Source organism: Erpetoichthys calabaricus, chromosome 10 (genome assembly GCF_900747795.2).
Source record: "Erpetoichthys calabaricus chromosome 10, fErpCal1.3, whole genome shotgun sequence".
NCBI classification, from domain to species: domain Eukaryota; kingdom Metazoa; phylum Chordata; class Cladistia; order Polypteriformes; family Polypteridae; genus Erpetoichthys; species Erpetoichthys calabaricus.
Window position 1 is genome coordinate 10,352,741 of NC_041403.2, and position 23,368 is coordinate 10,376,108.

Genomic DNA, 23,368 nt, shown 5'->3' on the forward strand with positions numbered 1-23,368 from the left:
TTTTTTGTATTCCTATTTCCGTCAACATCTCTCTCTTTCATTCCCAGGTATTTCCCTTTTGGAATTGTGTTCCTAATAGCTGGCAAGATCCTGGAAATGGACGACCCGACAGCGATCGGGAAAAAACTGGGCTTCTACGCCATCACTGTGGTGCTGGGGCTTATAGTTCATGGACTCTTCATCCTGCCCAGCATGTACTTCTTCATCACCAAAAAGAACCCCATAGTCTTCATCAGAGGCATTTTGCAAGCCCTGCTCATCGCACTGGCAACATCGTCAAGGTAAGTAGATGGTCAGGTCAGGTCAGTTTGGCAAGCAGGCACTGGTAAAGCATGTTGCCATACCCACCACATGACAAAACAGCTCGGGTAACCCACCAGGCAGAAACACAGTCCAGTCCCACTACCCTGGAGATGACCATCTATCTGCCGCAGCCTGGTGTTATGTGGGTGTCCCTGTGGCCTGGTCCTTAACAATGAGGGTCCTGCGAGCCGGATCACCCTCAGGGAATTGACCAACGTGGCATTAATGCCATAACTGACGCTCCCTCACAATGTGCCTCGTTTGGAACTCCCTGAGCAACACAAAGTCACACCAGTGGTGCCCAAGGACCCTCTGAAGAGACACACATGAAGGAGTCCAGTCTTCATCTCAGGTCACCGGATAGCGGTAGTGTCTCATAATCAGGAAGCACCAGGACTCTAAAGACTTGGACCTTCGTCCTTTTGCAGAGATATCAGGAGTGCCACACACCCCTTTCCAGCAACCTCATGACCTCCCCCATGTTCTCCCAATCTGTCTACTGACGTCATAGGAAGAGTCACCAGAGTCACATGAATGTCACTGCCGAGGTAAGTAAACCTCTCGACGAGGTCAACACTCTGCCTGCAGAAGTAGAAGAGGATGCTTTAAAGAACCAGAGTGACCAGGGTGTGGGTTCAGCCCCATATGATGTAAAAGGATGGACTGATGGAGGAATATAAAGATAATCCAAAAAAAAAGACAGAAGGATGGATGTGTGGCCATGCTGATAGACTAATGAAAGGACGAATACACAGATGGGCAGATGGACATAGCAACAGGTAGATGAATGAATGGAAAGTTAGAGGACTGTGAGGTGTATGCGAGTGGACTGATGAATAGATACAGGGATGGGCAGGCGGATAGGCAGGCGGATGGGCAGGCGGATGTCAATTTATTTTAATAGTATCTTTCAATTCCAACTATTGTGGCCACAATGAGCCTCCTGAAAGAGCCACGTAAAGAGTAAGAACAGATTTGGCAATTGTTATAAGTGCTACAATATACTGTGTGTGTTTGTGTGCGTATATATTGTAAGAGGTGACCGGGCAGGACAACATGTTGGAGAGCCAAAGAAATGTTGGGGTGCCACCCTGGCAACCCAGTTTAATTGCAACAAAAAAAAAAAAATCAATGGATATCTGCCCACGCAAAAAGTGCAATCTGTGGCTTCAGAAGTTGAATAAGTTAGCAGGAGTTTAACATCTGATGTCATCTTCCAGGAATGGGCCAGCTTTATAGGGCGGAGACTGGAGGGGGCGGAGTCTTCTGGGGTGGCAGGGCGGGGTCAGTCATCCTTCTTGAGTGTTTCTTCTTGTCTGAGGAGGAAGGAGAAGATACAGTGCATCCGGAAAGTATTCCCAGCGCATCACTTTCTCCACATTTTGTTATGTTACAGCCTTATTCCAAAATGGATTCAATTCATTTTTTTCCTGAGAATTCTGCACACAACACCCCATAATGACAACGTGAAAAAAGTTTACTTGAGGTTTTTGCAAATTTATTAAAAATAAAAAAACTGAGAAATCCCATGTACATACAGTGGTGTGAAAAACTATTTGCCCCCTTCCTGATTTCTTATTCTTTTGCATGTTTGTCACAAAATGTTTCTGATCATCAAACACATTTAACCATTAGTCAAATATAACACAAGTAAACACAAAATGCAGTTTGTAAATGGTGGTTTTTATTATTTAGGGAGAAAAAAAAATCCAAACCTACATGGCCCTGTGTGAAAAAGTAATTGCCCCCTGAACCTAATAACTGGTTGGGCCACCCTTAGCAGCAATAACTGCAATCAAGCGTTTGCGATAACTTGCAATGAGTCTTTTACAGCGCTCTGGAGGAATTTTGGCCCACTCATCTTTGCAAAATTGTTGTAATTCAGCTTTATTTGAGGGTTTTCTATCATGAACCGCCTTTTTAAGGTCATGCCATAGCATCTCAATTGGATTCAGGTCAGGACTTTGACTAGGCCACTCCAAAGTCTTCATTTTGTTTTTCTTCAGCCATTCAGAGGTGGATTTGCTGGTGTGTTTTGGGTCATTGTCCTGTTGCAGCACCCAAGATCGCTTCAGCTTGAGTTGACGAACAGATGGCCGGACATTCTCCTTCAGGATTTTTTGGTAGACAGTAGAATTCATGGTTCAATCTATCACAGCAAGCCTTCCAGGTCCTGAAGCAGCAAAACAACCCCAGACCATCACACTACCACCACCATATTTTACTGTTGGTATGATGTTCTTTTTCTGAAATGCTGTGTTCCTTTTACACCAGATGTAACGGGACATTTGCCTTCCAAAAAGTTCAACTTTTGACTCATCAGTCCACAAGGTATTTTCCCAAAAGTCTTGGCAATCATTGAGATGTTTCTTAGCAAAATTGAGACGAGCCCTAATGTTCTTTTTGCTTAACAGTGGTTTGCGTCTTGGAAATCTGCCATGCAGGCCGTTTTTGCCGAGTCTCTTTCTTATGGTGGAGTCGTGAACACTGACCTTAATTGAGGCAAGTGAGGCCTGCAGTTCTTTAGACGTTGTCCTGGGGTCTTTTGTGACCTCTCGGATGAGTCGTCTCTGCGCTCTTGGGGTAATTTTGGTCGGCCGGCCACTCCTGGGAAGGTTCACCACTGTTCCATGTTTTTGCCATTTGTGGATAATGGCTCTCACTGTGGTTCGCTGGAGTCCCAAAGCTTTAGAAATGGCTTTATAACCTTTACCAGACTGATAGATCTCAATTACTTCTGTTCTCATTTGTTCCTGAATTTCTTTGGATCTTGGCATGATGTCTAGCTTTTGAGGTGCTTTTGGTCTACTTCTCTGTGTCAGGCAGCTCCTATTTAAGTGATTTCTTGATTGAAACAGGTGTGGCAGTAATCAGGCCTGGGGGGTGGCTACGGAAATTGAACTCAGGTGTGATACACCACAGTTAGGTTATTTTTTAACAAGGGGGCAATTACTTTTTCACACAGGGCCATGTAGGTTTGGATTTTTTTTCTCCCTAAATAATAAAAACCATCATTTAAAAACTGCATTTTGTGTTTACTTGTGTTATATTTCACTAATGGTTAAATGTGTTTGATGATCAGAAACATTTTGTGTGACAAACATGCAAAAGAATAAGAAATCAGGAAGGGGGCAAATAGTTTTTCACACCACTGTAAGTATTCACAGCCTTTGCTCAATACTTTTGTCGATGCACCTTTGGCAGCAATTCCAGCCTCAAGTCTTGTTGAATATGATGCCACAAGCTTGGCACACCTATCCTTGGCCAGTTTGGCCCATTCCTCTTTGCAGCACCTCTCAAACTCCATCAGGTTGGATGGGAAGCGTCAGTGCACAGCCATTTTAAGATCTCTCCAGAGATGTTCAATCGGATTGAAGTCTGGGCTCTGGCTGGGCCACTCAAGGACATTCACAGAGTTGTCCTGAAGCCACTCCTTTGATATCTTGTCTGTGTGCTTAGGGTCGTTGTCCTGCTGAAAGATGAACCGTCGCCCCAGTCTGAGGTCAAGAGCGCTCTGGAGCAGGTTTTCATCCAGGATGTCTCTGTACATTGCTGCAGTCATCTTTCCCTTTATCCTGACTAGTCTCCCAGTCCCTCCCACTGAAAAACATCCCCACAGCATGATGCTGCCACCACCATGCTTCACTGTAGGGATGGTATTGGCCTGGTGATGAGCGGTGCCTGGTTTCCTCCAAACGTTACGCCTGGCATTCACACCAAAGAGTTCAATCTTTGTCTCATCAGACCAGAGAATTTTCTTTCTCATGGTCTGAGAGTCCTTCAGATGCCTTTTGGAAAACTCCAGGCGGGCTGCCATGTGCCTTTTACTAAGGAGTGGCTTCCGTCTGGCCACTCTGCCATACAGGCCTGATTGGTGGATTGCTGCAGAGATGGTTGTCCTTCTGGAAGGTTCTCCTCTCTCCACATAGGACCTCTGGAGCTCTGACAGAGTGACCATCGGGTTCTTGGTCACCTCCCTGCCTAAGGCCCTTCTCCCCGAATGCTCAGTTTAGATGGCCGGCCAGCTCTAGGAAGAGTCCTGGTGGTTTCAAACTTCTTCCACTTACGGATGATGGAGGCCACTGTGCTCATTGGGACCTTCAAAGCAGCAGAAATTTTTCTGTAACCTTCCCCAGATTTGTGCCTCGTGACAATCCTGTCTCGGAGGTCTACAGACAATTCCTTTGACTTCATGCTTGGTTTGTGCTCTGACATGAACTGTCAACTGTGGGACCTTCTATAGACAGGTGTGTGCCTTAACAAATCATCTCCAGTCAACTGAATTTACCACAGGTGGACTCCAATGAAGCTGCAGAAACATCTCAAGGATGATCAGGGGAAACAGGATGCACCTGAGCTCAATGTTGAGCTTCATGGCAAAGGCTGTGAATACTTATGTACATGGGATTTCTCAGTTTTTTTATTTTTAATAAATTTGCAAAAACCTCAAGTAAACTTTTTTCACGTTGTCATTATGGGGTGTTGTGTGTAGAATTCTGAGGAAAAAAATGAATTTAATCCATTTTGGAATAAGGCTGTAACATAACAAAATGTGGAAAAAGTGATGGGCTGTGACTACTTTCTGGATGCACTGTAATGTTAGCATCAGCACCCCCTCTCGTTCCAGAATGGTATGGTTTACCTCATTAAATCCAGATGTATATGCATGAAAATATCTTTATTTATCTATATGTTGTTATATATTGTCACGCTTGGGTCACAGAATTGCACAGAAAACAGAGGAAGTTGAAGAGACTGGAACTTTATTCAAACACTGCAAACCAACATTTGTCTCTTTAAAAGGTTTTAAACGTGCTCCTTGACAGGACAGAGTCGACACTTCCATTTCTCAGTTAAAAGTAAGCACAGGTATCTTCTTCTTCAAAGGAATGTGTGTCAGGAGCAGGAACAGTCTGAGAGAGAGAAGGAGAAGCAAAAACAATCAATTCCAAACTGACAGAAGTCCGTACAAGCTTTTTAAGTAAGCGGAGTACCGCGCGAGAGGTTTATTACGCGACAGAGCTGTCAACGTTTTTTATGGGTTTCTCTGTATTCTCTGGCTCACAATATACAGTTTAAACAGGAGTGTAACCAACTGTCATGCAAAGAGCAAGAATCCATTGGGTAACTGGCACCAGTGCTACAATAACTGTGTGTGTATTGCTGTTGAGTACATACAGTGACCTCCATAACGTCTGGGACAAAGACCCTTTATTTCCTTGATTTCCCCCTCTGCTTCACTCCCCTTAAAATGACAAACAATTCGGACTTGTGATTAAAGTTCGCATGGCAGGCTTTCATTTGAGGGGATTTGCGGACATTTTGGTCAAACAACACTTTTTCTACACGGTCCCCCCATTTCAGGGCACCCTAATGTTTTGGCACAATTGGCGTCCCAGATGTTTGTGATTCCTCAGGTGGGCTTCTTGAAGCTTCATAAGATACCTCAGCTTGCTTTCTACCCTTTAGGGTCAGTAGTTGCCTTTGTTCAGTATGAGGACAACTGATGTGCCAATGAAAGTCAAAGAAGATATTATGAGGGTGACAACCATTGAAGACATCGCTAAAACCTCAGGATAACTGAAATCTGGAATATCATGAAGAAGGAAGAACACACTGGTGGGCTCAGTAATCACGAAGGCACTGGTGGGCCGAGGAAGACCACCACTGCTGAGGACAGAAGAATCCTCACTATGGTCAAGACAAAGCCCCCAAACGCCTGAATGACAGATCATATACAGTCTTCAAGGGGCTGATGTGTGTGTGCGTGTGTGTGTGTGGGTGTCAGAGACTTCATGAACAGAAGCACAGAGGACACACTGCAAGATGAAGACCACACAGACAGGACGGCCAGATGACAGTTTGTGAAAAAGGACTTCAAAGAGCCCCCCACCCTATAAATCTGGAGGATCTCCCGCCATTACTGGAAGTTCTTTTGGCGTGTTGCTGAGTTTCTTCTGTACTTATTGTGACTTATTGAATTTTCGACCTGTTTGCTCTGTCTTGGGACCACTCTTTGGATTCTTGCTCTGGGACTTTGTCTACATCGGATTGCTTTATTGTGGCGCAGTGGGTAGCGCTGCTGCCTCGCAGTTAGGAGACCTGGGTTCACTTCCTGGGTCCTCCCTGCGTGGAGTTTGCATGTTCTCCCCGTGTCTGCGTGGGTTTCCTCCGGGCGCTCCAAAGACATGCAGGTTAGGTGGATTGGCATTTCTAAATTGGCCCTAGTGTGTTGTGGGTGTGTTTGTGTGTGTCCTGCGGTAGGTTGGCACCCTGCCCGGGATTAGTTCCTGCCTTGTGCCCTGTGTTGGCTGGGATTGGCTCCAGCAGACCCCCCGTGACCCAGTTTGGATTCAGCGGGTTGGAAAATGGATGGATTGTACAAGACCCTCTTTTGTATCCATGCAGGGTTTTTTTTGACAGGATTTACCCCCCTCTAGTGGGCATTTTTGAAAGTGCTTTTGAGATTTAGGTGCTTTAGGACTGCTAGACCTTAACACCTTAGCGCTGTGCTTCATTTTTTTTTTTCTCAACACCCAATCATTCCCTTCTCAGTGCCCTCGAGACCCTGTTCATGACGACCGTCATATCGCTGAGGTGGTCTCACCACTGACAGTCATAGCCTGGGGGAACATTACCCCCTTAGAGAATCGCCACTGACAGTCATAGTGAGATGGATGACCCTCAGAGAATCCCCACCAGCAGCCATAGCAGGTGGTGGTTGGGGGGGGGGGGGAATCCCCACTGACATTCATAGTGAGGGTCTTCCTCCTTGGAAGATCACCAGTGACAGTCAAAGCAAAGGAGGGTATCCCACTTGGAGAATCCCCACCAGCAGTCATAGTCCATCAACAGTACTAGTCAGGGGTCTCCTCCTTGGAAAATCACCACCAATAGTCACAGAAAGGGGGAACGTCCCCCTATTAGATGTGAATTTCCCCTTGGGATTAATAAAGTATCTATCTATCTATCTATCTAACTATTATATAGTGCCTTTCATATCTATCTATCTATTATATAGTGCCTTTCATATCTATCTATCTATCCATTTATCTATCTATCTATTATATAGTGCCTTTCATATCTATCTATCTATTTATCTATCTATCTATTATATAGTGCCTTTCATATCTATCTATCTATCTATTATATAGTGCCTTTCATATCTATCTATCTATCTATTTATCTATCTATCTATTATATAGTGCCTTTCACATCTATCTATCTATTATATAGTGCCTTTCATATCTATCTATTTATCTATCTATCTATCTATTATATAGTGCCTTTCATATCTATCTATCTATCTATTTATCTATCTATCTATCTATTATATAGTGCCTTTCATATCTATCTATCTATCTACCTATTTATCTATCTATCTATTATATAGTGCCTTTCACATCTATCTATCTATCTATCTATCTATCTATTTATCTATCTATCTATTATATAGTGCCTTTCATATCTATCTATCTATTTATCTATCTATCTATTATATAGTGCCTTTCATATCTATCTATCTATCTATCTATTTATCTATCTATCTATCTATTATATAGTGACTTTCATATCTATCTATCTATCTATTTATCTATCTATCTATCTATTATATAGTGCCTTTCACATCTATCTATCTATTTATCTATCTATCTATTATATAGTGCCTTTCATATCTATCTATATATCTATCTATCTATCTATTATATAGTGCCTTTCACATCTATCTATCTATCTATTTATCTATCTATTATATAGTGCCTTTCATATCTATCTATCTATCTATTTATCTATCTATCTATCTATCTATCTATCTATCTATTATATAGTGCCTTTCACATCTATCTATCTATCTATTTATCTATCTATCTATTATATAGTGCCTTTCATATCTATCTATCTATCTATCTATCTATCTATCTATCTATCTATCTATCTATTTATCTATCTATCTATTATATAGTGCCTTTCATATCTATCTATCTATCTATTTATCTATCTATCTATCTATTATATAGTGCCTTTCACATCTATCTATCTATTTATCTATCTATCTATTATATAGTGCCTTTCATATCTATCTATCTATCTATTTATCTATCTATCTATCTATTATATAGTGCCTTTCACATCTATCTATCTATTTATCTATCTATCTATTATATAGTGCCTTTCATATCTATCTGTCTATCTATTTATCTATCTATCTATCTATCTATCTATTATATAGTGCCTTTCACATCTATCTATCTATCTATTTATCTATCTATCTATTATATAGTGCCTTTCATATCTATCTATCTATCTATTTATCTATCTATCTATCTATCTATGAGACTCCCTACCCACAGTCATAGCGAGGGGGAATTTCCCCTAGCCCCCCCCCTGAGAATCACCAGCCACAGTCATAATGAGGGTCAGTTCCTCTCATTAGTCAGTTCCCCTTTGGAGAAGAGTTATGGCAGGGAGAGGATCCCCCTTGGAGATTTCCCACCGACAGTCACAGTGGAGCAGTGTCCGTTGTTTAATCCGCCCGCTCTGACCCATTGCGACTCTCTGTCATTGAACACAACGGTGAGTCACAACCCTGTGTGGCCCAAAGGTGGCCATTTTGGGTCCCAACCCATAGGTTTTATGAACTATTCCTTAAAATAACAGAAAGGTATTAGGTTATCGGTTCTTGAGCAGCATAATGTTATTTTACTCCGCAGATGGCATCAGAATACTGTCACAAGAGTTATTCAGGCTTATTGGTGTCAAGTGAATCTTTACACCTCACCCCACGATTCCATTGAATTCCAAGCCTGAGTCACACTTAGGAGTTGTGTTTACAGGAGCAGAGGTGGGCACGACGCTCTGATCTGACCAGTCTGTCTGTCTCCCCCCACCCCCACCCTCTGTCCTCCGCAGCTCCGCCACTTTGCCCATCACCTTCAAGTGCCTGCTAGAGAACAACCACATCGACCGGCGAATCATCCGCTTTGTCCTGCCCGTTGGCGCCACAATCAACATGGACGGGACGGCGCTCTACGAGGCGGTGGCCGCCATCTTCATTGCACAAGTCAACAACTATGAGCTGGACTTTGGGCAGATTATCACCATCAGGTAGGGACGCCTGGTCGGGTCAAGTTGTCACCTCGTTCAGCTGCCCTTTCTGATGTGGATTTAAAGCCATTACTGGGACGCCTCTACATGGCGACTTTATTATTTATGGATTTCTAGGATTTCAAGGCTCAGCGTTTTGGGGAAACTCAAAGCTCTGGCGCCACCTGGTGGAATATTCATGGCCCATTTATCCATCCATCCATTATCCAACCCGCTGAATCCAAACACAGGGTCACGGGGGTCTGCTGGAGCCAATCCCAGCCAACACAGGGCACAAGGCAGGAACCAATCCTGGGCAGGGTGCCAACCCACCGCAGGACACACACAAACACACCCACACACACCAAGCACACACTAGGGCCAATTTAGAATCGCCAATCCACCTAACCGGCATGTCTTTGGACTGTGGGAGGAAACCGGAGCGCCCGGAGGAAACCCACGCAGACATGGGGAGAACATGCAAACTCCATGCAGGGAGGACCCGGGAAGCGAACCCCGGCCCCTTACTGCAAAGCTGCAGTGCTACCCACTGCGCCACTGTACCGCCCTGGCCCATTTATCTTATTGATTATTCATGACTCAAAAGATACCATGGCATATCAGTTCATTATGTTTGGCCATGAGGGCAACCTTATAGAAATGATGGCTTATGGAGTAAGAAGGCGCTATATAGAGTAGCAGTGACGGCCCACTATGCATTGAGTTTCTCACCTACAAATGGAAGTTAAGGCGCTATATAAAATGATCACGAAGTCTGAATGGTGCAATGCAAAATTGTTGGCTTATTGCAGCGTTTCTCAAACTTTAAGTATTTGCGACCCAAGTTTTCATAACAGTTTTAATCGCGTTCCCCCCCTAATGTTTTTTTGAAAGGAGTCCACTAATACCAATTTGTTCTTTTTTAATTAATGATATATCATAGATGCATATTTTATTATAACTACTTAACTTTTATCAACATTTATCTAACTCTATATTTATTTTTCTAGTATCAGAATGAAGTTTAAGTTCATTTGTTTTGGTGTCAGTAGATGTATTTTTCATATTTTCGATTCTTGTTTTCATATCCTGCGGTGGGTTGGCACCCTGCCCTGGATTGGTTCCTGCCTTGTGCCCTGTGTTGGCTGGGATTGGCTCCAGCAGACCCCCGTGACCCTGTGTTCGGATTCAGCAGGTTGGAAAATGGATTGATGGATGTTTTCAAATGTTCGCGCCCCCCTTTTTGTTACTTCGCGCCCTCCTAGGGGGGCCCGCCCCACAGACTGAGAACCACTGGCTTATTGGGTACTCTTCCATGTGATAGCTGCTATACAGAAATTGCTCCTTATTAATTTCTCTTGGCAGTAAAGGCACTATATAGAAATTACAGATACATTAGGTGACAGTCATTTGTGACAGGACAGTGACAATTCCTAGATTGGTCCCAGTGCTGCCAGGAAATGAATTCTGCTCCCTGTGCCCCTAAATTTGTGAGTTTAACCCTTTCAGCCCCGACGTCCTATTACTAGTACATAAATATGCAGCCGTTGGCACCGGGGCTGCTACTATAAGTGCAGAACGGAGAGACTGGCATAAAGTCCGCGAAACACGGAAATGGAAATGGACGCTTCTAGAGTGAGCGCACCTACTTTTAATTTTATTTCCTCAAGAAGATTGAATTATTTGGCAGCTATTGTATAATGATTGAGATCATTTTTTTGCTTTTATACTTTTGAGCTTTCTTCATTATGTAAAGCACTTTGAGCTATTTTTTTGTATGAAAATGTGCTATAGAAATAAATGTTGTTGTTGTTGTTGTAGACACCCCAAAGGTAGATTATCTCACAAAATAAAAATTGATGCCCATCCCGGTTTGGGACAAGTCCCTGTTCTCGTTCTCTTTCAGGATGAAGATAGGAGGGTAAATTTAAAAGTAAAGGCAGTTTGAACATTATCTGGTAACCTCAACGGATAGAAGCTGATGCCATTCAACACGTCTGCAATGGCTTATGGGTAGTCTGACCACTCAGAGCGCAGCACAGAGTTAGCCTAGCAAGGTCAAAAGAACATGGATGCCATGCCATGGGATTCCACCTTTGATGGGCAATGTGCTGTAGTTTGGACAGAGGCAGTGAACTCATCAGCTCAAGGAGCTCCTAGCAGGACAATCTCATGACCTGCCACAAAGGCAAAGAATCAAAATAAAATAAAATACAAAACGAAACAAAAAGCTGAATGTGCCCGCCATCAAGCTGAAGGGATGACAAGTTCCCTGCCCTCCATGACGCCTACCTAACTGGGGTCTCGACCTGCTCTCTCTCTTTTTCTCTTTCCAGTATCACAGCCACGGCGGCCAGCATCGGAGCAGCTGGAATTCCGCAGGCGGGCCTCGTCACCATGGTGATCGTGCTGACATCTGTGGGGCTGCCAACTGATGACATCACCCTGATTATCGCCGTGGACTGGGCGCTGTACGTTTTGAACTTTCATTTTTGGCTTTTTTGTTTATGCAACCTTCATTTGTAAAGTTTGCTACTGTTCAACAAACTACCTGGTGACGTATTCTGTGTGTCTCTGGTTCTCTAGCTTCAGAAAAACTTCCTAATGTTCCTGTGAAATTTCCCCTTCACAAATCTCCAACTGTGTCCCCGTGTTCTTCATGAACTCATTTTAAAGTCACCATCTTGATCCACTGCACTAATTCCCTTCATAATTTTAAACTCTTCACTCAGGTCTCCTCTTCATCTAATGTAAAGGCTCAGCTCTTTTATTCTTTCCTCATCAGCCCTTGAATCAGCCTCGTCGCTCTTCTCTGGACCTCCTCTTGTGCTGCTATGTCCTTTTTATAGCCTGGAGACCAAAACCGCACCCAGGACTCCAGATGAGGCCTCACCAGTGTGTTATAAAGCTTGAGCAGAACCTCCTGTGACTTGTACTCCACACATCAAGGCGCTATATGACCTGACATTCTGTTAGCCTTCTTAATGGCTTCTGAACACTGTCGGGAAGTCGATAGCTTAGAGTCCACTACGACTCCTAAATCCTTCTCATAAGGTGGACTCTCGATTTTCCGACTGCCCATTGTGTATTCAAACCTCACATTTTTACTTCCTATGTGTAATTCTTTACATTTAGTGACATTAAATATCATCATCCACAAATCTCCCCAAGCCTGTCTGCTGTCCAAGTCCTTCTGTGATGATATAACGGATTCCAAATTATCTGTTAATCCACCTATCTAACCAGCTTATTCCTTATATTCCTATCTAAATCATTTATATTTATAAACAATAGCCGCGTCCCCCACACTGACCCCTGCTGGTCACCACTCTTAACATTGGCCAATTCTGATGAGGTTCCTCACACCTTCACCCTCTGCTTCCTGTGTCTGAGCCAATTCTGCACCCATCTAAAAACATCACCCTGAACTCTTGGGTTTGGTGGGCATTGGCTGAAGTATCACTATCCCAGAAAGTGTCCTTGTGTCCTAATTTCATGGTGAGGCTCTTAAGCTTAATAGCCATTGCTGGTGCCATCTGGGAAAATTCCCAAAGGCCAAGAAGTGCAAGTCATTAGGAGGGGTCCCGATCCAGTGGAACATTAGTGGGCACCCGATCAGAGATGACTGCGTCTGTTTGTTGGGGTTGTTGTGACTTCTAGACCCAATACTTCAAAAGCACACCAATGTGGAGGTCAGGGTTGGGACCATCTCAGTGGCCTCCTAACCCCCCCAAAAGGACATCACAGATGACAGTTTCTTTTCTCTTTCAGGGACCGATTCAGGACCATGATCAACGTTCTGGGGGACGCCCTGGCAACCGGCATCATGGCCCACATCTGCAGGAAGGATTTCAACAAGGAAGGCAATGAGGTAGGAGAACTTGGGGAGTGCGGCTCACTGAGCTCCACTCACGGCTAGCGGGCGGTGGCCAACCTGACATAAAGCGCATCGCCATCACCGGGCAAGTGAAGCTTTTATCTAAAGGGACTCACACATCACAGCGAGACGGCTGTCTCTGCAAATGGAGTACCGGCAACAATCTGCCATGGCTCCAGTGATCTGCTCTCTTCCAAGTCCATGGCTGGCACATTTAGTGTACAAATGAATTGAGACCACTTTGTAGAGATCTGTTTTCACTTTGATATTAAAGTCTTCTTCTGTAAGGATGATCCAGTCAGGTGTTTTTAGGGCCAACGCTGATCACCGACATCATGTGATTGGATTGGCCGATTCTGAACCTATTCCAAATTTAGTGTTTTTCCTTATCTCCTCCATAACCAGACATGGAGAAGCCTTATGTTCGATATTAAAGTGTTCTGGAAGTTTCTCCCATCTCCACACAGGTTGTTGTCTGGAGCTCAAACAGAATAGCTCTCACCCTCAGCCTTAAAAAACCTCGCATCACGGAGCGTATGGCAAACATCTGCCTGCATCAGGTGCTCAAAGAAATCTACCTTAGTACTTCAATCACTCTAGACACGAAGACACAGCATAGAAAGTTAAAAGCAGCCTGGTATTTATTACAGGAATAATAATAATGCCAGTAGAGAAAAGCATAACAGAAAATGTGGATAGCAAAGTCTGGATATATAGGCTATAGTCTACAGGAAAAGATTACGAGAAAGTAAAGATGTCAAGGATGAATGTCGCAGGCGGCTTGTGAACTTAGCTCTCGTAGTTGTTCATGATTCTGACAATCAGATGGGAATGGATGAACGTTGCCGGCGCCCTCTTCTAACGTCGCTCTTCAGACAAGGCATATCTTACATATAAACGTCTACGCGTGGAAGTGTGTGTGTCTGTCTGTCTGTCTGGCCCAGAAGTGTGAGGCTACAGCAATGAAGCTCAAAGAAAGTGACTCTGTCACCAAAGTGAAACCGCAGAGAAAAGAGAGAAACTCGCTTAGCCACTAATACACAAGCGAGGCGAGCACATTGGCAAAACAAAACCTCCAAGGAGTGAGAAACTCGCTTAGCCGCTGACAGACAACAGAGATGAGCACATCGGCAAATCAAAACTGCCAATGAAAATGAAATTCGCTTAAAATGAAACCTCCAAGGAGAGAGAAACTCGCTTTGCCACTGATAGAAAATGAAGTCGAGAATGTCGACAAAACAAAACCTCTGATGAGAGAGAAACTCGCTTAGCCAGTAATACACAAGCGAGGCGAGCACATCGGCAAAACGAAACCACCGAGGAATGAGAAACTCGCTTAGCCGTTGACAGACAACAGAGATGAGCACATTGGCAAAACGAAACCGCCAATAAAAACGAAATTCACTTAAAACGAAACCTCCAAGGAGAGAGAAACTCACTTTGCCACTGATAGAAAATGAAGTCGAGAATGTCGACAAAACAAAACCTCTGATGAGAGAGAAACTCGCTTAGCCAGTAATACACAAGCGAGGCGAGCACATTGGCAAAACGAAACCACCGAGGAATGAGAAACTCGCTTAGCCGCTGACAGACAACAGAGATGAGCACATTGGCAAAACGAAACCGCCAATAAAAACGAAATTCACTTAAAACGAAACCTCCAAGGAGAGAGAAACTCACTTACCCAGTAATACACAAGCGAGGCGAGCACATCTTCAAAACAAAACCTTTGAGGAGAGAGAAACTCGCTTAACTGCTAATAGACAAGTGAGGCAAGCACATTGGCAAAACGAAACCACCGAGGAATGAGAAACTCGCTTAGCCGCTGACAGACAACAGAGATGAGCACATCGGCAAAACAAAACTGCCAATGAAAATGAAATTCGCTTAAAATGAAACCTCCAACGAGAGAGAAACTCGCTTTGCCACTCATAGAGAATGAAGTCGAGGACGTCGACAAAACAAAACCTCTGATGAGAGAGAAACTCGCTTAGCCAGTAATACACAAGCGAGGCATGCACATCGGCAAAACGAAACCACAGAGGAGAGAGAAACTCACTTAGCCGCTGATAGACAACGGAGGCAAGCACACTGGCAAAACGAAACCACCAATGAAAAAGAAATTCCCTTAAAACGAAACCTCCAAGGAGAGAGAAACTCACTTACCCAGTAATACACAAGCGAGGCAAACACATCGGCAAAACGAAACCTGATAGACAATGGAGACGAGGACGTCGACAAAACGAAACCTCTGATGAGAGAGAAACTCGCTTAGCCACTAATACACAAGTGAGGCGTGCACATCGGCCAAACAAAACCTCAGAGAAGAGAGAAATTTGCTTAGCTGCTGATTGACAACGGAGGGAAGCACATTGGCAAAACGAAACCACCAATGAAAACGAAATTCGCTTAAAACGAAATCTCGAAGGAGAGAGAAACTTGCTTTGCCACTGATAGACAATGGAGACGAGGTCATCGACAAAACAAAACCTCTGATGAGAGAGAAACTCGCTTAGCCAGTAATACACAAGCGAGGCAAACACATTGGCAAAATGAAACCTCCAAGGAGTGAGAAACTCGCTTAACCGCTGACAGACAACAGAGATGAGCACATTGGCAAAACAAAACCACCAATAAAAACGAAATTCACTTAAAACGAAACCTCCAAGGAGAGAGAAACTCACTTACCCAGTAATACACAAGCGAGGCGAGCACATCTTCAAAACGAAACCTTTGAGGAGAGAGAAACTCGCTTAACCACTAATACACAAGCGAGGCGAGCACATTGGCAAAACGAAACATCCTGGGAGAGAGAAACTCGCTTAGCCGCTGATAGACAATGGAGACGAGGACGTCAACAAAACGAAACCTCTGATGAGAAAGAAACTCGCTTAACCAGTAATACACAAGCGAGGCGAGCACATTGGCAAAACGAAACATCCTGGGAGAGAGAAACTCGCTTAGCCGCTGATAGACAATGGAGACGAGGACGTCAACAAAACGAAACCTCTGATGAGAGAGAAACTCGCTTAGCCACTAATACACAAGCGAGGCGAGCACATTGGCAAAACGAAACATCCTGGGAAAGAGAAACTCGCTTAGCTGCTGATAGACAATGGAGGCGAGTACATTGGCAAAATGAAACCTCAGAAGAAAGAGAACTTCATTTAAAACAAAACCTCTGAGGAGAAAGAACCTCGCTTAGCCACTAATGCACAACCGATGTGATTGATTGATTGATTGACTGAAGTTCCAGAATCCATGGCTTTTTACAGCATGGGCTTACACGGATAGTTTATTATAAAATTCTCCCAGGGGGTTTCACAAGATGTGATAGCTACATGCACCCAATTGGCTGGCTGTCAATATGATGAATGAATTCACTCGTCCGTTTTCCCAAACAATAAACTTGTTTGATGTTACTTAGTACCTACTGGCATGTCTTCCTTTCCCAGGTGGAGCCCAGCATCCACCATTGCAGGAGGCACCCTTTAATTTTGCCGGTGGGTTTGCTATAGTATATGCACAGTTCAGAATTTTTATTCCAAACAGTAAATATATTCCTTTTAATTTCATTTTTCTAGGCCGGGACAGCAGAATTGGGTCAGCAAAGAGCAGGTCAGGAGCCACGGGGTCTGAATCATTCCATGGGTTAGCAGAGATTCTGGCCAGAGCTCATCTGCTCATCACCATAATCTCATCATAAGGCTCTTTGGAATGACGTTGTCAGAGAGCCAGCGAGCGTGGCGGGCGGGGAGCCGATGGGCACAGTCACCTGTCATAAAGCCCTCGCCTGCCACAGCAGCCTGCGATAACATCCAGACACATTAATGAGGAGGACGGGGCGCTGGCATCCCCCTGAGATGTACTGCTTAATGCAGAGGGAGGTTGTTTTAGAGTTAAAGAGGAGTGGCTTTATGCAAATTGAGTTAGGGGAGGAGTCAGGTTTTTGTCCTGAAAGGGAACTGCTTTTAAGTAGACTGGTGCTGCCTAAACCAGAAAGGCTCTATGAAAGGACTGCGTGTAGACCCCTCAGGTCAAGTTCGATATTTGAGGCAGGATGATGTCAGGGTGTCATCCTAGGAACCCTTCCTGTGCCCTTAGCAGTTACTCCCCAATCAATAACCAACCCCAAACTCACCGTGTAACCCCAAGAGAGTGGCGTCCCCCCTGCAAGAGCTCATATTGCACAAATGCTGAAAGAGGGCACAGTCAGGGTAAAATGCCCTGAGATGGCGTGTTGATGTTGTTTCCTCTGTAAAGGCGCTATATAAAATGTTAGGGTCTCAGACCTTTGGTTCTGTGTGCAGTGCAGAGTCTCTCACTAATTTTAGAATGCGGATTTCTACGAAAAGGTGCTGTTTAAAAATCTTAAGGCCACGGGCCCGGTATCCACTTTTTGATCTCATTCTGTGGCACCGAGTGAGTCAATTCAGCTGCCGTTTAAAGTTTGTAAACCTTTTCACTATTTAGAATGATATTCTTCATGGAAAGGTGCTCTATAAAATCTCAAGGCCACCGATGTAATATTTAACCTTGCGGACCACTGGGGCGCGTATAGCCGCCCTAACCCGACATAGACTGGCAGACACACAAGTGCTGCGCAGCACACGTTTATTTTTCCCACGTGGGGACCCCCTACTTCCCACCTTTACAGCACAGTTCTCCAGGCACCAAGCACCAGATACTCTTCTCCTCTGTTTCTCTTCCTTTCTCTGCCTCCTCCACTCCTCCTCCAGCAAGCTTCATCCTCTTCCTCCCGACTCTGGCTCCCCGAGTGGAGTTTGGCGGCTCCTTTTATTCAACTCCTGGGAGGGCTGCAGGTCATCAGCAGATGTGGTGGAAGTCCTCTAGAGGGCTCTGAAGCTCCCCCTGGTGGCCCCCACAGAACCCAACGGGCCTGCACCAAATTCCAACTCCCAGCATGACCTGCAGGAATCCGTTGTGCCACAAGCTGCCGAGAAGGGCTGCCCTGTAGTGTCCCGAGTAGGTAGTGCCTCGCAGATGCTCTCTCCCCCCAGTCCTTCCATCCAGCTAGTGTCTCAGCCAGGTAATGCCCGTCACACTGCCCCCCCACCCCAAAGCAACCCCCCCTGCAACCCCACCCCCACCCCCCAGGGCTGAGCCTTGTAGGGTGAGGCGTTCTGTCCCACTAGGGCTGATGTCCTCCAGGATGGGGAGTCGACGTTCATCGAGACCACGGCTCCATTCTGAAATAAACAAACAAGAAGGGGATGGGGAGGCGCTGCACTGATGCCCCTCTCCAGGCGTCTCTTGGCACCCGTGGCAAACAAGGTGACACTCATGGACTGCTCCATCTGACGCCCGACTGAGGTCGGCTTATAAACCCCCCCCAAAGTGGAGTGCAGCCCTCCACCCTGAACATGGGTCTTCCTTCCAGTCTGGCTCTCTCTATGGCATACGCCCTTTTGACTTGCGTGAGACCATTGCCGGTATTTGGGGCGGGGCACTTTGGGTGCCAGTTACATACAAGCCAGTGCCTCTCGTGTACCTCAGCTGTTTCTGTCCACACCGCGATGAACTGTCGGACCTCCGGCTCCTCGACTCCATTCAAAACTATCTTGGGTCAAGATAGCCCAAGATACCGCTGCGTCTGCGTGGGTGGAGAGTCCCGTGCCAAGCCTCTCCACACACTCCTGCATCTTCTTCTCAGCCGTCCTCGCCAACCTTCTCACTTCTTGTCTCAGCAGAACAACTACTTGTGAATAAAGACCGTAAGGGTTGGAGAACGATCTCTACGTCCCGTACAGCCAACAGCAGGTCATCTATTTCGGGACTCGAGCTTTGCTTGTCTTTTTCCGCCGGCAGAGAGCCATTGAGTCTGTGTACCTTCCGCAAAGGCCTTGTCGGGTGCCCACCAAGATCGAGGCAGAAGTTCGCCATCCTTGCCTCAGCCCCTGTAGCGGTGGGATCCCAATACAGACCCTCCACCCTATTACCTGTATCAGAGAGTGCAGTAAGGCCACTCACTGTCCCCTCGTCCCTTCTTGTGGGGCACCAATCCAACCTTCTGCTCCTGCCTCTCCCTGGGACCTGCAGGCAGGTCTCATGCTTCCCCTGGGCAAGTGAGTGGTGCAGGGTCTTTGTAGCTAAAGTCCTCTGAGCGCACTGACATTATCTTCTTTGTCCAGAGAAGGGCGCCGGGCTTTCACTTCTCAGAAGGTAAGGGCGAACAAACGACAAGAAACACTCACCAGACGTAGCAATCCCGTGAGCCGCACTCACCTCCTTCTCGGTCTCCTCATCTGGTACGTTTCTTCCCTGGATGGGTGCGTCACTCCCCCTAGATGGCGCCGTGCACTAGAACAGACTAATTGTCTGGTCCTTCTTCCTCTTGTGGGTGGGAGCGGTGCTTTGGCTGTTATTTTATAGGTCCATATTTGACCTCCGATGACCACGGCCCTTTTGACAATAACACTTTCATAGGCTTGATCTCCACTCGCCACACCCCAACACCCAGTGTTGACAACAGTTTGAACACTGACATCCGTGATCTTGCTTTGTAATAATTTCTGGATGGCCCCCTCCAGTGATTTGTAATTTCGTCCGTGTTCTTCTTTCACTAAAACTCTTTAGTTCAAGGGCCATCTTCCTTATTTTGATCTTTCAGCCATGATCTCCACTTGCCCCACCCATTCCAGTAGGGTCTGTCCTCTTGCTTTAATGTCACCTGACATGCCTAATAGCCGTGACCCTTCATTTAGTGAATTGTTGAAGGGTCCCTCTGCATCATATTGGTAGATGATCCCTTAGGGGTCTTCTCCATTAGTTTGTCATTTTATCCATGATCTCCAATAGTTACAACTTGTTTAATGAACATTTCTCCAATGGTCTCCCCCTGCCCTGGTCCTCTCAGTAGTGACACTTTTGGGGATCTTTGCCTTTGCTTTGCCATTCATAAGCTTGTGAAGAAGGCAGGCTCAGTTATGGGATGTCTCCTGGTCCTGGTAGAGGTAGTGGTGGAGGAGAGAATGAAGGCAAAACTGATGACCATCATGAGCAATGGTGCACAACTTACCAGAGGCACACCAACTCTGAGGTCTTTTAGCTAACAAAGTTTTCAGCAGAAAGGTGTCAAGCAACACCAATGGGGCTCCTTCATACCTACGGCGATGCGCACTTAGAGTCCCCTACCTGGGACTGTTCTATTTATCTTTAGCCAAGTCATTTCCTTTTAGTAATTATTGAATGTGCTTTTTGTTATAATATTTCTTCTGCTTCTGTAAAAAGGCAGATCTCCACCTTGGAATAAATAAAGTGTCATCTATGTATCTATCTACCTCATGCAGCCACACCCCTTTAGGTAGTGACACATCATAGGGCCCCTCCCCATTGCACTGAACTTTTTATATTAGAGCTTTTTTGGTCCCACCCCTTTATCAGAACAGAATACTGAGTTTCCCCTCTCTTCTTTTATAGGCCCATACTGATAACCACGCCCCTTTTGACTGTGTGATGTTAAAGGGATCCTCCCCTGTTTTATCATTTGCTCAGAATTTCTCCTGGTCAAGCCCCTCCCCATTGCACTGAACTTTTATACTCAAACTCGTTAGCCCCGCCCTCTTTGATCAGAGCAGAAAGCTGAGCCTCCCCTGTTTTTTTTACAGGTCCATACTTGATAATAACCACGCCCTTTTCAGCCTTGTAATGTTGAAGGACTCCTCCCCTGTTTCAAAATTCACTAAGAATTTCTCCTGGCCACACCCCTTCCCATTGCACTTAACTTTCATACCAGAACTTTGTTGGCCCTGACCCTTTTTAGAGCACAATGCTGAAGAGTCTTCCTCCTTTTATTTCATAGGTCCATAATTAAACTTTGATAACCACACCCATTTTGGCTGTGAAATGTTAAAAGGCTCCTCCCCTGTTTTGTAATTTCACTCAGAATTTCTCCTGGCCACACCCCTTCCCAATGCACTTAACTTTCACACCAGAGCTTTGTTGGTCCCCGCCCCATTTTGGGGCAGAATGATGAAGAGTCTGCCCTCTGTTCTTTCATAGGTCCATACTTAATCTCTGATAACCACGCCCCTTTTAGCTGTGTAATGTTGAAGGACTCCTTCCCTATTTTGTAATTTCACTCAGAATTTCTCCTGGCCACACCCCTTCCCATTGCACTTAATTTTCACACTAGAGCTTTGTTGGTCCCTCCCCTTTTAAGAACAGAATGCTGGGTACCTGATCTCTGATAACCACACCCCTTTCAGCTGTATAATATTAAAAGGCTCCTCCCCTGTTGCATGATTTGCTAGGACATTCTACTGGCCACGCCCCTTCCCATTGCACTTAACTTTCATACTAGAGCTTTGTTGGTCCCGCCCCATTTTAGAGCAAAATGTTGGAGAGTCTGCCCTCTGTTCTTTCATAGGTCTATACTGGAGCATTGATAACCACGTCCCTTTTAGCCATGTAATGTTGAAGGACTCCTCCCCTGTTTTGTAATTTCATTCAGAATTTCTCCTCGCCACACCCCTTCCCATTGCACTTAACTTTCACACCAGAGCTTTGTTGGTCCCGCCCCATTTTGGAGCAGAATGTTGAAGAGTCTGCCCTCTGTTCTTTCATAGGTCCATACTTAATCTCTGATAACCACGCCCCTTTTAGCTGTGTAATATTAAAAGGCTCCTCCCCTGTTGCATGATTTGCTAGGAAATTCTACTGGCCACGCCCCTTCCCATTGCACTTAACTTTAATACCAGAGCTTTGTTGGTCCTGCCCCATTTTGGAGCAGAATGTTGGAGAGTCTGCCCTCTGTTCTTTCATAGGTCCATACTTAATCTCTGATAACCACGCCCCTTTTAGCTGTGTAATGTTGAAGGACTCCTTCCCTATTTTGTAATTTCACTCAGAATTTCTCCTGGCCACATCCCTTTCCATTGCACTTAATTTTCACACTAGAGCTTTGTTAGTCCCTCCCCTTTTATAGAACAGAATGCTGGGTACCTGATTTCTGATAACCACACCCCTTTCAGCTGTATAATATTAACTCTCCCCTGTTGCATGATTTGTTAGGACATTCTACTGGCCCCGCCCCTTCCCATTGCACTTAACTTTCATACCAGAGTTTTGTTGGTCCTGCCCCATTTTGGAGCAGAATGTTGGAGAGTCTCACTCTGTTCTTTCATAGGTCTATATTGGAGCATTAATAACCACGCCCCTTTTAGCCGTGTAATGTTGAAGGACTCCTCCCCTGTTTTGTAATTTCATTCAGAATTTCTCCTGGCCACACCGCTTCCCACTGCACTTAACTTTCACACCAGAGCTTTGTTGGTCCCTCCCCTTTTTAGAGCTGCATACCTGATCTCTGATAGCCACGCCCCTTTTTGTTTCAGTAACAGTTTGATGGGCTGCGCCCTTTTTTTTTGTCCATGACTGCCACTAGCCACGCCCCTTGCACGACCCCTCCTGCCCCATCAGGCCTGTTGTCGAATGCTAATCCTGTTCCTTTCATAAGCTGTGACTATTTGCCAAAGCAATGCCAGCAGCCCCACATGAAAAATTCTTTTTTGTCCCCTTAGGTGCCCCTGATCTGCGAGACCAAGCCCATGATCAGCATCCAACAGCTAATGGCCTATCAGAAGAACGGCTGCTTCAATGCGCCACCTAGTGGAAAGCCGCTGCTTCCCGAGGGCCTCCCGGTAGATGTGGCCAGACTCATGCAGCTGGAAGAAGGCCTGCGACCCGAGCAGAAGATCAATCCGGAGAAGCACATGGACAAAGACCACTGCTCCATCGATATGAATGGCCTTGAGACTAACGTATAGGAGCCTATGGACAAGTGGCAAGACCCTTACAGGAGCGGCAGGGGGAAGGGGTGGTGGGGTGGGGTGATGTGGGCTTTGGGGTCTTTTCTATACCTGAACTTGGAAGCACCATGGCACCTCTGTTTGTACATTTGTGGGCGTGCGAGTGCTTTTGTGTGTGCTCTCAAAAGCGTGACAGACTCATTCCAGAGACCTTGTGCGTGAGTGCGGGTGTGCAGGATGGGATGGTCCGAGGTTCGAGGGGGAGGATACGATGGACCTATGGATGGCCATTGAGGCCCAGCATTCCGTGTCCTGACATTGCCAGATGAGAAGTCCC

At 45.4% G+C, this 23,368-nt stretch overlaps 1 protein-coding gene across 1 annotated transcript in view; it reads left to right on the forward strand.

The window, feature by feature from the left end:
• The window catches only part of LOC114642703 (excitatory amino acid transporter 5-like), a 139,636-nt gene extending 116,587 nt beyond the window's left edge, over positions 1 to 23,049 (forward strand). The window contains exons 7-11 of the mRNA XM_051932721.1: positions 48 to 281; positions 9,214 to 9,408; positions 11,724 to 11,858; positions 13,159 to 13,258; positions 22,804 to 23,049. Coding sequence (XP_051788681.1) covers positions 48 to 281; positions 9,214 to 9,408; positions 11,724 to 11,858; positions 13,159 to 13,258; positions 22,804 to 23,049 — 910 coding nt within the window. The remainder of the gene's footprint in view (positions 1 to 47; positions 282 to 9,213; positions 9,409 to 11,723; positions 11,859 to 13,158; positions 13,259 to 22,803) is intronic.
• The last annotated feature ends 319 nt before the right edge of the window (positions 23,050 to 23,368 follow it).